The sequence below is a fragment of the Somniosus microcephalus genome, chromosome 11 (assembly GCF_052327205.1).
Source record: "Somniosus microcephalus isolate GS21.2 chromosome 11, FLI_Smic_1.0, whole genome shotgun sequence".
NCBI classification, from domain to species: Eukaryota; Metazoa; Chordata; class Chondrichthyes; order Squaliformes; family Somniosidae; genus Somniosus; species Somniosus microcephalus.
This window is the reverse complement of record NC_140997.1, coordinates 32,328,376-32,342,707: the sequence shown is the minus strand read 5'-3', so window position 1 is coordinate 32,342,707 and position 14,332 is coordinate 32,328,376. Positions and strand designations below refer to the sequence as shown.

Sequence of the window (14,332 nt, the reverse complement as noted above, 5' to 3'; positions counted from 1 at the left end):
GACAGAGATGAAAGGCTAGAACAAACTGGCTGCTCCTTTTACCACACATCTCCATAATTAACTCAAAAATCTAAAACAGGGTAGGAAGCTTCAAACTCACTTACAAACAATAAATATTTACCTATGTTCAGAACGTCAGTGTTCTCGCTCAGGCCAACATCCCCAGCATCGAAGCTTTGACCACGCTCGATCAGCTCCGATGGACGGGTCACATTGTCCGCATGCCCGATACGAGACTCCCAAAACAAGTGCTCTACTCGGAGCTCCGGCACGGCAAGAGAGCCCCAGATGGGCAGAGGAAACGCTTCAAGGACACCCTCAAAGCCTCCTTGAAAAAGTGCAATATCCCCACTGACACCTGGGAATCCCTGGCCTAAGACCGCACAAAGGGCGGGCACGGTGGCATAGTGGTTAGCACTGTTGCCTCACAGCGCCAGGGACCCAGGTTCAAATCCAGCCTCGGGTGACTGTCTGTGTGGAGTTTGCACATTCTCCCTGTGTCTGCGTGGGTTTCCTCCGGGTGCTCCGGTTTCCTCCCACAGTCCAAAGATGTGCAGGTTAGGTTGATTTGGCTATGATAAATTGACCCTTAGTGTTAGGGGATTAAATACGTGGGGTTACGGGGATAGGGTGGGATATGTGTCGGTGCAGGCTCGATGGGCCAAAATGGCCTCTATCTGCACTGTGGGGATTCTGTGATTCTGTGAAAGTGGAGGAGAAGCATCCGGGAAGGCGCCGAACACCCTGAGTCTCTTCGCCGGGAGCAAGCGGAAGCCAAGCGCAAGCAGCACAAGGAGCGCACATCAAACCAAGCACTCCACCCACCCGCCCCTTCAACCACCGTCTGCCCCACCTGTGACAGAGACTGTAACTCCCGCATTGGACTCATCAGTCACCTGAGAACTCATTTTTAATGTGGAAGCAAGTCATCCTCAGTTCCGAGGGACTGCCTAAGAAGATGATGTTCAGATGCCCTTTTACAATGAATGTTGAGTGTTAGCAGTTTAAATTGAATAAATCCAAATTTAGTATAGACATCACAGTTCATTACCTTTGCACCAATACATATTTAGGCAGCACAGACTTGATAGTAATTTCATTAACTTCTTTTAATAATGACGTGATGCTTAGATAGATGGCTTGAAATAAACAAATATACATATTACACTGGATCTTGTTACCTTGCAGTCCATGTCACAAAGAAGTTTCTCCAGCACCTTCTGCCAGTCCTTCTCTTGGGCGCACACCTTATTCAATAGTTCCTGCATCATTGCGTTTAATTGCTGTGCCGTTGCATCCAGCAGTGTTCTACTCACTTTAGCGTCTAATGCTTTCTTGTCAGCTTTCTGGAGTGAAAAATAAGAAAGAAATATAATTGAAAAGAAATATACTGTCCTAAGGCTAACTGCTGCCCTTCTGAATTAATCAATCTGGCAGTTGGCATTTAGCAAAGTACCAACATTGGTGGGACAATTAACTGAAAGCAGAAGTTTTAGTCTGGCACCATACCCTACCAGTACCATACCAAGAAGTGCTGCAGCATTCTGCCAGTAGAAGAATTAATATGGCTTCCGATATTTTTCTCTCAAATGAACGGATTAAGATTGTTAACTGAGATGGAATGCTGATATTATTAAATATGCCTTCAAACTGAGAGATTATTGCCAAAAAGCGATTTCCTCTCATTCATTCATACAGTATATGATAAATATAATAAAAGATGAACATGTTTCTAAAACTTACAATTACCCCCCATTTGAAGCCACCCATTCCATGTAAGAATGACCAACTTGTCAACTATCAGTTCATGATAAGGTCGGTCATTCCTGATATAGAGAGCACTTACATTTTTGTAAAGTGTTAGTTTCATGAGCTTATGAACCTATGATGACTCACATACACAAATGAATTGAGTGACAGTCGCAATGCCATTGATTTAATTGTGTGGCATCAGGGGTTTGCTGAGGGGTGCCAGGTATCGGAGGTGAAAGGACAACTGGCGGAGATGATTTGGGTATAATCCATCTTCAGGTTCTGAAGGTACATGCCTCAGATATTAACCTGTCTTTTTACAGAATCTGACAGACCCTCTTTGCATTTAGCTTTTACAGTAGGTAAAGTAGTGTACATTTATTAAAAATATGAAAAGTTTTCGTTTATATGTGTTTCTTTTTCTGGCCAATGTTCTTCCTTCTCCTCCCCTACTGAAGGTGTTGGTTTCACGGGTATTGGTGTGCCTCATGTCATCGCCCCCAAGTAGCTATTATTCATGTATGAGCCTGGAGAGTGTCAGCAAGCTATTCAACTATGGGGGGGGGGGGGGGGGCGGGGGCGGCGGAGAGGAGTCACAGCCAAACCCAAAGTTTTCTTCACCAAAGTCCACATGTACACAGTTCCATCAGGGATCATTAAGATAATGAACAGAGGTGTCAAAGCCAATTGTAGTGCCACTAACACTACCTGGTTGAAGGCAGCTAACTCAACCCAGATAGGAAACCTGACACCTTCCTGTTCTGCAAAGCACAGTTACTCACTATATAAATTTGCTGAGGTTTCAGGTTAACCCAATAAAAGTTTTAAAGTGAAAAAATGTTGTTTTGAATTATTCCAATATAACCTGATTGTTCTTAATCCATAGAGCACATATACCAGAAACGCTGTTTACAGAGGTCACTGACCATCATCAAAGACCCTACCCACCCCAGCCACAGTCTGTTCGCCCCCCTGCCATCTGGGAGACGCTACAGATGCATTCGCACCCGTACGACCAGATTTAGGAACAGCTTCTTTCCCAGGGCTGTCATCCTACTGAACTCCACAAATAAACTCTAAAGCCTGCACATCTGCCAATGCACTTTATTATGTTTATGTTAATGTATTACAAGCCAAATGAATGTTGAATGTTTAAATGTCTTAATCTAAATGTACACTCTCGGGAGCCGCAAGCCTACATTTCGTTGTACTGCACTTGTGCACTAACAATGACAATAAAGTTGATTATGATTATGATTATGATTAAATTAAAACAAAGCTTTCAGAATTGATCATATTTTATAAACTCATACAAATATCCTAAGAACATAAGAATTAGGAGCAGGAGTAGGCCATATGGCCCATCGAGCCTGCTCCGCCATTCAATAAGATCATGGCTGAACTTCTACCTCAACTCTACTTTCCCGCCCAAAAATCTATCAATCTCATTCTTCCATAAACGCATCTACTGAGCATCCACAGCCCTCTGGGGTAGAGAATTCTAAAGATTCACAACCCTCTGAGTGAAGGGAGTCACAGGGGACTTGAGAATCAGGTGGGGTGTGGTGAGAGGGAGACTGGGAAATGGCGGGGGGGTTGGGGGAGGGAGGGAGACTGGGAAATAGGGGATGGTGAGCCAGTGAGACTGAGGAATGGGGGTTGGGGAGAGAGGGAGACGGGGAATAGGGATGGGGAGATGGACTGGTGAATGGGGGCTCAGGGGAGAGAGGGAGACTGGAGAATGGGAGTTGGGGATGGGAAGAGAGGGAAACTGGGAATGGGAGTCGGGGAGGTGGGAATAGGGGATCAGGAAAGAGGGAAATAGGGGATGGGGCGAGAGGGAGATTGGGGAATTGGGGATGGGGCTCAAGGGAGACTGGAGAATGGAGTCAGGGAGACTGGAGAGTAGGGATGGGGAGAGAGGGAGACTGGGGAATAGAGGATGGAGAGATGGACTGGTGAATGGGGGCTCGGGGAAGAGAGGGAGACTGCAGAATGGGAGTCGGGGAGAGAGGGAGATGGGAATGGGGATTGGAAAAGAGGGGAATAGGGAATGGGGCTCAATGGAGATTGAAGAATAGGGGATGGGACTCAATGGAGATTGAGGAATGGGGATGGGGCTCAAGGGAGACAGGAGACTGGAGTCAGGGAGATTGAGAATAGGGAATGGAGAGAGGAGAAAGAAAGAAACAAGAAAGAAAGTCTGCATTTATATAGCATCTTTCACAACGTCAGGACATCCCACAGCGCTGTTGTAATGCAGGAAATGGGAATAGGGGATGGGGAGAGAGTGGGAGATGGGAATGGAGACAGGGAGAAGAGAGGGAGATGGTAATAGGTGATGCGGAGAGAGTTTTGCAAATAGGGGATGGGGAGAGAGGAAGATTGGGAAATGTGAGCTCGAGGGAAGAGTGGGAGACTGGGGAATGAGTGTTGGGGATGGAGAGAGGGAAACTGAGGAATGGTGAGAGGGCGACTGGGAACAGGGGCTGGGGAGAGAGGGAGACGGGAATAGAGGGTGGGGAGAGGGGGAGATGGGAATAGGGCCTCAATGGGAGATGGGAATAGGGGTCAGGAATGAAGCAGAGAGGAAGTGGGGAATGGAGTCGAGGAGAGAGACCAACAGAAATGGTGGCTTGGGTGACAGAGGGAGACTGGGAATAGAGGATGGAGAAAGAGGGAGATGGGAATGGGGGCTTGGGGAGAGAGGGTGATAGGGAATAGGGGTCGAGGAGAGAAAGAGGCTGGGGAATAGGGGATGGAGAGAGAGGGAGATGGGAATGAGGGGTCAGGAATAGACGGAGACTGGGGATGGGGAATCAGGGATGGAGGATTAGTGGGGGGAATGGGGCTTAGGCAGGGGGAGGGAGGGAGACCGGGGCATGGAGGATCAGTGGGGGGAATGGGGCTTAGGCAGGGACAGGAAGGTAGACTGAGGATGGGGGATCAGGAGAAGGGGGTCAACAACAACAACTTGTATTTATATAGCGCCTTTAACGTAGTACAACGTTCCAAGGCGCTGCACAGGAGTATTTTTAAGACAAAAAATTTGACACCAATCCACATAAGGATAAATTAGGGCAGTTGACCAAAAGCTTGGTCAAAGAGGGAGGTTTTAAGGAGCGTCTTAAAGGAGGAAAGAGAGGTAGAGAGGTGGAGAGGTTTAGGCAGGGAATTCCAGAGCTTAGGGCCGAGGCAACAGAAGGCATGGCCACCAAATGTCAGTGGAGGGAAGCGGACTGGGAATGAGGGATCAGGGGACGGGGATCAGGAGAAGGGGTCAGTGGAGAGAAGGGGACTGGGGATGGGGGCATTGTGGCTCGGGTTGGGGTGGGAGAGGGAGTTTGGCTGTCAGGGGGATTGGGACTTGCACAAGAGACTGGGAAATGGGGTGGGCGGCAATGTCCCCTTTAAGTTGCGTGGTCGCACAGCGCACTGAAGGTCCCGCACAACCGGTGAGCCGGCTTATAAATAGAAAAACTGCGCATGCGCGGAATTTTGAACAGCCCATGTAGTCCATTAAAGGCCAACAAGAAAATTAGAGGGAGCATTGCTGGGTGAGAGACCAGCATTTTGTGTAGAGTTGAGAGCAGCAGCAACGTGGTGAGTGAGAGCGGCACCGAGAGAGGAACAGCCAGTACAGAGGGAACTTTACTGTAGGCAAATAGTGAAAGATTCTTTCCACTGGCGGGCAAATGGGAAACAAGGTAATTGAGACCGAGGATTCTTACTGGTAGCAACAAAAAGGAAAGAAGGAAGGTTCTTGAACTGAGGGTTATTAGGCCATGGGATCCTTCACCACAAGAGGCTATTGAGGTGGAGACTGCATCATTATTTAAAAGATAATGAGATTAATATTTGAAAAAGAGGAATATAAAAGGATTTGGGGGAATGGGGTTACAGGAGGTAGTGCCAGCACCAGCACAGGCACCAGGGGCCGCATGGCCTCCTTCTGTGCTACAATCACTGTGAAAACTCTCCTTTATTGAGTCCGGGCCCAGGGAGTGGTTTAGAGAAGATGCTGCTGAGCTGAGTTTAGAACAATATGCCCTGAAAGAAATGCCCCTAACTCCGAGCCCACTGTCCTGTGTGCGATCTCTCGGTTTGGTTCAGGTCAGTCTGTGCCAGCCGGTTTTAACGTGTGAAGTCCAAGTACAGATTAGCTCTGACCGAGGCTGCCAGTTCAGATTTTTCAGCTTTACACAGAATATAAGTTCAAACCAGAGTCCAAGGAGGTAGGGAGAGAGATCAGGCCTGTTAAAAGTGGCATCAACTGGGGAGCCTGACCACACCTTATGCAATGCAAGAGGATTCTGACTAGGGTTTCAGGGTGCCTATCAGCGGTTTATAGGATTACTACTGGTTACAGGCAGGATATCGGGGTATTACACCTATTGCTACCAGTTACATGTCAGTGAGTTAATGGGGGTGATTTTCATTCAGAAGTCGGGAAGGAGGCGGGACTACAACTTTCGGGGTTGTAGTCCCGCCTCCATCGAGATGCAGCCAATCCACGCGATTTTAACTTGATTGACCTTGTTGAGCCCGCCCAGCGGGCTCAGCAGGCCAATTAAGGGCCACCCGGCAACAGGTGACGTCACAGACTGAAATTTCATCTGTCAAGACGTTTTGACAGATGAAATATCAGTGTTTCACAGCTGTTTGAAGCTGTCAAACACTGACAGTCTTACTTCTAACCCGAGTCCTTCTACACAGATTCAGTTAGAAATCTCTCCGGCACAGAAAGCTGCAGGCTGTCACTTTTGACAGATTGCAGCTGTTCTGCTTTCTGTGCCGGTGAGATGATGGACTCCCGAAACCTAGAGGAAGGAAGGCTGAAAAGGTAAGTACAGGTCATTTAAACTTCTTTACACACTTTAGACACACCAAACACACTTACCTTTGCACTGATGCACCCATCACTCACCTGAACACCGACATCTCGACCCCTCCAAGTCCTTCAACCCGGCGGCCCGACTCCTCTAACTTGCCGTGGTTTGGAGCCATCGGGAATCCCACACTTCAAGCTTTAAAATAGGGATTAGGCTAAAAACTGCCTGTTAACTACCTGTTAATTGGCACTAATCCCTTCCCGCCTCGGGTAGGCGGGTCCCAGTGCAGGGCGGGTACCCGCCTCCTTTGAAACTTACATGGAGGCAGGTTGGGGGCGGGATGGTGTCGGGACCCCCGAATTCGAGACTTTAACCCCCCGCACACCTCCAATCCCGACTCCACAGGTCAGTTAAAATCGAGGCCAATGTATTACTGCTGGATAGGAGGGGAATCTGAGTGTTATCAATATTACTATTTATTATCAGTGCAATTTCAGTGAGTTACCATTAGTTACTGGTGGAATCAAAGTTCCTCCCATCTCTGGTTTCCCCTCTGTGAATTGTTCCCCCAACCTTCAGATTCCCCTCCTTCCTGCCCTCGGTTTCCCTTCTTCGGCTGCTCATGGTGGTCTGGGTTCTTGGACTCTCTCGTACAGCAGCTGCTGGCACGAAACCACGAGCAAAGATACCCAACTACAGGGGACCCAACCTTTAGAAAGGTAAATGCAATTACATTTGTAGGTGTCATGTGATCAGATGTCATGTGGTCAGAATGTCACATGATCAAACCTCCAGGACTGTTTCCAACCAGAGTTGGCGATGATAATTATGAGTAAAGGAAGATGAAGTGTGATGAGTCAAAGAAATAACTCAAATGAGCCTGATGGAACTTTACCTGCAGAGGAGGTACAGAGGGAAATTGAAGGTGAAACCTCAATGCTGACTGGGGTGTGGGAGAAGGTGCTGGGGCAATTGGTTTTCTCACTGGAGCTCATACCAATAAGAATGCATTGGAATTTTTTGTATCTTGTCAGTTTTCTAGCTGAAAATTGCAGACTTACAGAAGAACAGAATGCACAGATTAAACGTACCCTGATAGATGACTAATTTATCATAGAAATCTGATAACAGCAGTTAAAAACAGCATCAACATATGTGGAATGCTTCATCTGCTACACGCAATTGCTGAGTAGATATCACTTTTACAAAACAAAAGAACATAATATACACAAAAGCAGCACAGATCCAAAGCCAGAATGTGTGTGTTTGGACAAACTGATCTGAGGAAAACAACTGTAGTTACAGGAAACTTTCTGGTATCCGGCACGGACGGGACCGACCTGGTGCCGGTCCATCAACAATGCCAGATAACCGAACGCTATAGTAAAACATACGGAGCTCAGAGCTCCGTCTAAAGCAACAAACCCAACAGCTTCAAAACAATCGGCACAACTTGCAAGCGTCTCTGTAGCTTAGCAACAGCTTCAGCTACACCCTTGCACAGCCACAAATGAGTAAAAAAAGTAACTAAAAGTAAAAAAAGTTATCTGAACCGACTCCTGAATTTTGCCGGTGGATGGAGCGTTCCGGTTATTTAGTGGCCGGTTAATCGAAAGTTTCCTGTACCAGGTTTATCCCTCTCCCCTTTTTTGAACAGGGGTGTAAGATCTGCAACCTTCCAATCCTGTGGACCATTCCCATATCTAAGCAGGATTGGAAGATTGTGGCCAGCGCCTTTACGATTTCCACCCTTACTTTCTTCAGCAACCTAGGATACATCCCATTGGGTGACTTTTCTACTTTGAGTTCTGCCAACCTTTTAGGTACCTCTTTCTTTATCTATTTTTATCCTATCTAATTTCTCTACTACCTCTTCCTTTACTGTGCCATTGGCAGTATCCTCTTCTTTGTGAAGACAAATCCAACGTACTCATTGAGTACCTCAGCATCCACAAGATCTCCTTTTTGGTCCCTAATCAGCCCCATCCTTCCTTTGATTATCCTTTTACTATTTATATCTTTATAAAAGAATTTATGTTACCTGCTAATTGTTTCTCATACCCCCTCTTTGTCCCTTTCATTTCCTTTTTCACTTCTCGCTCTGCATTTTCTGTACTTTGCTTGATTCCCTACTGCAGTATGAATCTGACATTTATCGTAAGCCTCTTTTTTCTGTTTCATTTTAATCTCTATGGGGGAAAAATTCGGTTGCTTTGCGCATCCCGTTAGAAGAGGGCGCTAATGGGTCGCAAAGCAACTAGCACCCGGGCGCGGCGGTGTTTGCGCCGACGTGAAATTGACCAGACATTTTACGGCGGCGCTAAATATTACCACCACGATCTCCTGCGCCCCGGTAGCGCCCCAGACCAGATATTGTGTGGCGCCCCCTGACATTCCGCCTGCCGCTAGCAACGACAGGTTGAGGGGAACGTTTTGCAGTCGGGAAGGGACTGGGGGAGCGCTATTTAAAGGCGACCGCTTCCTGCCTTTTTTTGTCAGCGACATTTTTGCACCACGCATTCTGAGAGAGAGAGAGAGAGACTTATAGAGAGATTCAACGCTGTGGGAAGGAGTTTTGGGTACTGAGCAGCACTTTGCAGGTTCATTTTGATTTGACCTTCCTTGCATCGATTTAGAAGAGAATATGGGGGCTGCACTCTGAACTCTTTCCCTGGGCCTCTCCATTGTTCTTTCCAGCAGATTTGATGTACAGGTCTCTCCAGGCCGAGATTCAAGGCTGCAATGAGCAGGGTGTGGATGGAGAGTAAGATCGACCCTCCCCTTTAAGAACTGGCCGGCGCCAGTGTGCCTGTGTTCCATTGCTGACTGACATCACATGAGCTTCGCCAGCGCTTTGAGGTAGTGCCTCACTCCTTGGCGTTAGCGCCTTAAGAGAGGTGTGTAGTGCCTGATTTAGCGCTCCAATCAGCTCCAGGGGCGATAGAAGCCAAGTTTGCAGTCGGAGGCGATAATTAGCGGCAGGTGCTAAACTTTGCGCCAGGCTGATAATTGCACCCCAAATGGGGCGATACCGAATTTCTCCTGCTGTATCTTTAGTCATCCAGGGCGCTTTAGCTTTTGATCCCTTCCTTTCCTCTCATAGGAATGTGTCTAGTCTGTACCTGAATTATCTCCTCTTTGAAGGCCACCCATTGCTCATTTACTGTTTTACCTATAAATCTTTGTTTCCAATCCACCTTCAGCTCACTGAAACTAGCCCTCTTCCAGTTGAATATCTTCACCTTTGATTATTCCTTGGCCCTTTCCATAATTACGCTAAACCTAATTGACATGAATCAGTCATTCATGAAAGAAAGACTTATGAAATAATACTGAGCGGCCTACGGGTGGCGCTGTCCAGGGAGAGTATAAATACTCGGGCACGGGCCCAGCTTGCGCAGGACATTCTTAACAGGAACTAGTGAAGGACACAACTAGACCTCCATGTTGTAAAACAATTGATTAAAGCTTTGTTTAATGCTTAGACCAAGTGCCTAGTAGTTTGCTTACATCACTAATCATATTGTGATCACAGTTTCCCTAATGCTCTCCTACTGAAAAATGCTGCACTTGCCCCATTTATTTCCCCAGAACTAGATCCAGCACTGCTTCCTTCCTCGTTGACTGGAAGCATACTAATTAAGAAAGTTGTCCTGCACACATTTCAGGAATTCCTCCCCCTCCTTGCCCTTAACACTGTTTCTTCCCCAGTCTATATTAGGATAATTGAAGTCCCCCAGTATCACCACTCTTTTGTTTTTACATCGTTCTGAAATTTGCTTGCAGATTTTCTCCTCCATCTCCTTCCTACTATTTGGTAGTCTACAGTACACCCAGCAGCGTAACAATCCTTCTGTGCTCCTTAGCTCTAGACAAATAGATTCTGTCTTTAAATCCTCAAACACATTGGGGTCGATTTTCATTGACCCGTGGAGTCGGGATTGGAGGCGTGCGGGGGGTTAAAGTCCCGAATTCGGGGGTCCCGACCCCATCCCGCCCCCAACCCGCCTCCATCTAAATTTCAAAGGAGGCGGGTACCCGCCCCGCACTGGGACCCGCCTACCCAAGGCGGGAAGGGATTAGTGCCAATTAACTGCCTGTTAACAGGTAGTTAACAGGCAGTTTTTAGCCTAATCCCTATTTTAAAGCTTGAAGTGAGGGATTCCCGCTGGCTCCAAACCACGCCAAGTTAGAGGAGTCGGGCCGTCGGGTTGAAGGACTTGGAGGGGTCGAGATGTCGGTGTTCAGGTGAGTGATGGGTGCATCAGTGCAAAGGTAAGTGTGTTTGGTGTGTCTAAAGTGTGTAAAGACGTTTAAATTACCTGTACTTACCTTTACAGCCTTCCTTCCTTTAGGTTCGGGGAGTCCCTCATCTCACCGGCACAGAAAGCAGAATGGCTGCGATCTGTCAAAAGTGACAACCTGCAGCTTTCTGTACCGGTGAGATTTCTAACTGAGTCTGTGTAGAAGGACTCAGGTTAGAAGTAAGACTGTCAGTGTTTGACAGCTTCAAACAGCTGAAAAACACTGATAGTTCATCTGTCAAAACGTCTTGACAGATGAAATTTCAGTCTGTGACGTCACCTGTTGCCGGGTGGCCCTTAATTGGCCTGCTGAGTCTGCTGGGCGGGCTCAACAAGGTCAATCAAGTTAAAATCACGTAGATTGGCCGCATCTCGATGGAGGCGGGACTACAACCCCGAAAGTTGTAGTCCCGCCTCCTTCCTGACTTCTGAATGAAAATCACCCCCATCATCCCTTACCAGACCTGTAACAGTATCTTTGATCAATACTACCACCCTAACTCCTTTTTTCCTTCTGTGTTGCGAAGTAAACAGTGTTTAGTTTCGTGCATTGATAAACTAAAGAAAGCGTAGGCACCATTGTGCACTATATATGGTACATACTGCATATTTATACCACTGTTAATTCTTTCTTTAGTTAGAAGAAATTCTTACCGCGTTGATCTCCATTTCCAAAAATTCTTTGTCAACCTTCTTTTCCTCAAGTTGATCAAGCTTTTCTTGAATCCCCTGCACAAACACATTTGCAAATAATGATATTTATAACATATGTAGGATTAAAGATAATGGAAAATATCATTCTGATGGTTTCCTTAAAAACAAAATTTAAAAAATATATGATTGAGGTTGCATATTTGAAAAGATGAAAATGTACAGCCGACTAAACCGATAACACTCTTTCAGCGAGTATTAAACTCTTTTTTACCAGGCACAAAGGTTAAAAGTATCACCTGGAGTTCGTCATGGTCAGCCTGTAATATTGCAAGGCGACCTGCAAAATCTTCTTCCATTTCTTCCAATTTCCTCTTAAGGTTTGCTATCAATTCTCTATCCTAACAAGAGAGAAATGCAAAGCGCAGCAGTTAGAAAGCATAAATCAAGATTAGGCTAGTAGCACGCCCACTTTATGTTGTCTCCATCACTAATTCATATCTGTGAAAATTATAGTTTGTATGTGTAAAACAACAACCACCATGCACATTGCTAACAAATTTAAACCATGTAATACTCTTCCAAGAAATGGATACCCATCAAATCAACATCATTTCTTGCCAGTAACAAGTTCAGCATGACCTTTTACTCACAAGAAAGACCAAATGGCACAGCATATTGTTGATTAAATTGTGTGAGTCATCATAAACAGTGAGCTATCTTTTATTTTCAATTTCTTGTTTCAAAAAGAACTACACACAAACCTGGATTTTCCAGTTCTAGTGCCTGTTCTATCAGCAGGAGTGGAAGATGTACAGGCAACTGATACTTTACTGCCTGTTTTGCGCCCCCACTGAAGTTGAATTTCACCCCCCCCATAGAATGTTGCAACACAGAAACAGGCCATTTGTCCCATCAAGTAGTGTGTGCCAGTATTTTTCTCCACAGAAGCAACGTACGCTAATCCCACTCTCCTGCATGGTTCCTTTACACTTTCATTTATATACTCTTTTTGCGCATATTGGGCCATAATTTGCGGCCCCTACGGGTGCGTACGAGGTGCGCACGTGCCCATAGTGGCCGCGCAAGTTCCGGCGAAACGTATGCGCGAAAACCCGGAACTTACGATCTGTCAAGAATTCTCTTGACAGATCATCCGCATCCCCGGGAGAAGGGCCTCCGCGGGGGAGAGTTGCACTATTTGCCCAACTTCTGCCCAGCGAATGCCCTTAAAATTCTTACGCCTGCTTTAACCAATGTAAGAACCAAAGGCGACATGAGAAAAAACTTTTTTACGCAGCGTGTGGTTAGGATCTGGAATGCACTGCCTGAAAAGGGTGGTGGAGACAGATTCAATCGTGGCTTTCAAAAGGGAATTGGATAAGTATCTGAAGAATTTTTTTTTGCAGGATTACAGGGTAAGGGTGGGGGAGTGGGACTAGCTGAAATGCTCCTGCAGAGAGCTGGCATGGGCTCGACGGGCCGAATGGCCTCCTTCTGTGCTGTAACTATTCTATGATTCAATGAAAGCACTCTGGGATGTCCTGAGGTTGTGAAAGGGGCTATATAAATGCAAGACTTTCTTTCAGTGTCATTGGTTGGGGGGTGGGGTGGGGTTGGGGGTGGCGGCAAGTGGCTTTTGCATGATGTTGTCAGATGGGTGGACTGGTGCAACCTAAGTGAGCTTTGCAATAATATCCTGAGCAGCAATGAGCGCTGCTGCTGGTGCATTGGCCGCATAACGTTCCGCCTCCTCCACCTCCTCGGAATCATCATCTTAATTGACACATGAATGCAGTCGATGATGCCCTGCACCCTGCGGGAAGCCAGCCAGAGCCGCAAGCCCAAGAGCCCGCTCATTCTGACTGGCATCATCGCAGGAAAAGTGTACATAATTGGCGGCCCTGGCAAAGAAGCCATCAGTTTTATGCATTTGTGCGTGGCTGACTGCGAGATCCTGCAAATGTCTCCAGCAGAGCCCTGGAAGGATGCAGAGTCAAAGAAGTTGAAGGAGGTGATGACTTTGACAGTCACTGGTAAAGCATGGCCACCAGGTCCACTTGGCAGCAGGTCTTGTTCCAGCAGGTCTTGTTCCAGCAGGCTGCAAGTGTCTGCCACCACGTGATGCGACACCCTGAGCCTCCTGAGACACTGGTGTTCCAACATGTCGAGGAAGCTTATTTTCTGCCTGTAGCCCCTATGTGCCGGATATGACCTGCTGCAAGCGGCACCTCTCTGCTGATCCCCTCTCTCCTGTGAAGCTGCAGGTCTGTGAGCAGCAGGCTGTTGCTGCTCCTACTCCTGCTGCTCCTGGTCATCTTGGTCCTCATCTGAGGTCCAAAGTAACAGCATAAGCCGCACCAATGCTATCTCATAGATCAGAGTTCCAAAGTGCAGTTCAGACGTACGAACCTCCAAAGTGTAGACGACGCCTCCAAAGTTGTAAAGTAAACCTCTCAGCATAAGTATTATGAACAAAGCCTTTCATATAAGCACGCACATCCATCTGTCTCACCCTAATCCCAACACCTTCACCATCCCCCCCATGAAAAAGCTCTCCCCCAGTGCCCTCAAATTTACTTTCAAACTCCTAATTCCCTCTCCTCTGGTCCTCTACCCATTACAACACTTCTGCCATGTCTGATCTCTCAACTGCTCTGTCACCTCTGCCTTCAACGTATTTATTCCCACCAAATGACTTACCATCTCCCACCCCTGCTGTTTCCTCGGTAAAGTCCCCATTTTTGCTTCCATAAGTCTGAGGGCCACAAACTTGAGTGCACCTGGCTCATG

At 46.9% G+C, this 14,332-nt stretch overlaps 1 protein-coding gene across 2 annotated transcripts in view; it reads right to left on the bottom strand.

Moving 5' to 3' along the window:
* Positions 1 to 14,332, bottom strand: part of LOC147110456 (uncharacterized) — a 208,104-nt gene that overhangs the window by 97,644 nt on the left and 96,128 nt on the right. For both annotated transcript variants that reach the window (XM_086002261.1, XM_086002262.1), the window contains exons 8-10: positions 11,839 to 11,940; positions 11,543 to 11,617; positions 1,182 to 1,346 (exon numbers count right to left, since the gene is read on the bottom strand). In XM_086002261.1, the coding sequence (XP_085858387.1) occupies positions 1,182 to 1,346; positions 11,543 to 11,617; positions 11,839 to 11,940 (342 nt within the window). The remainder of the gene's footprint in view (positions 1 to 1,181; positions 1,347 to 11,542; positions 11,618 to 11,838; positions 11,941 to 14,332) is intronic.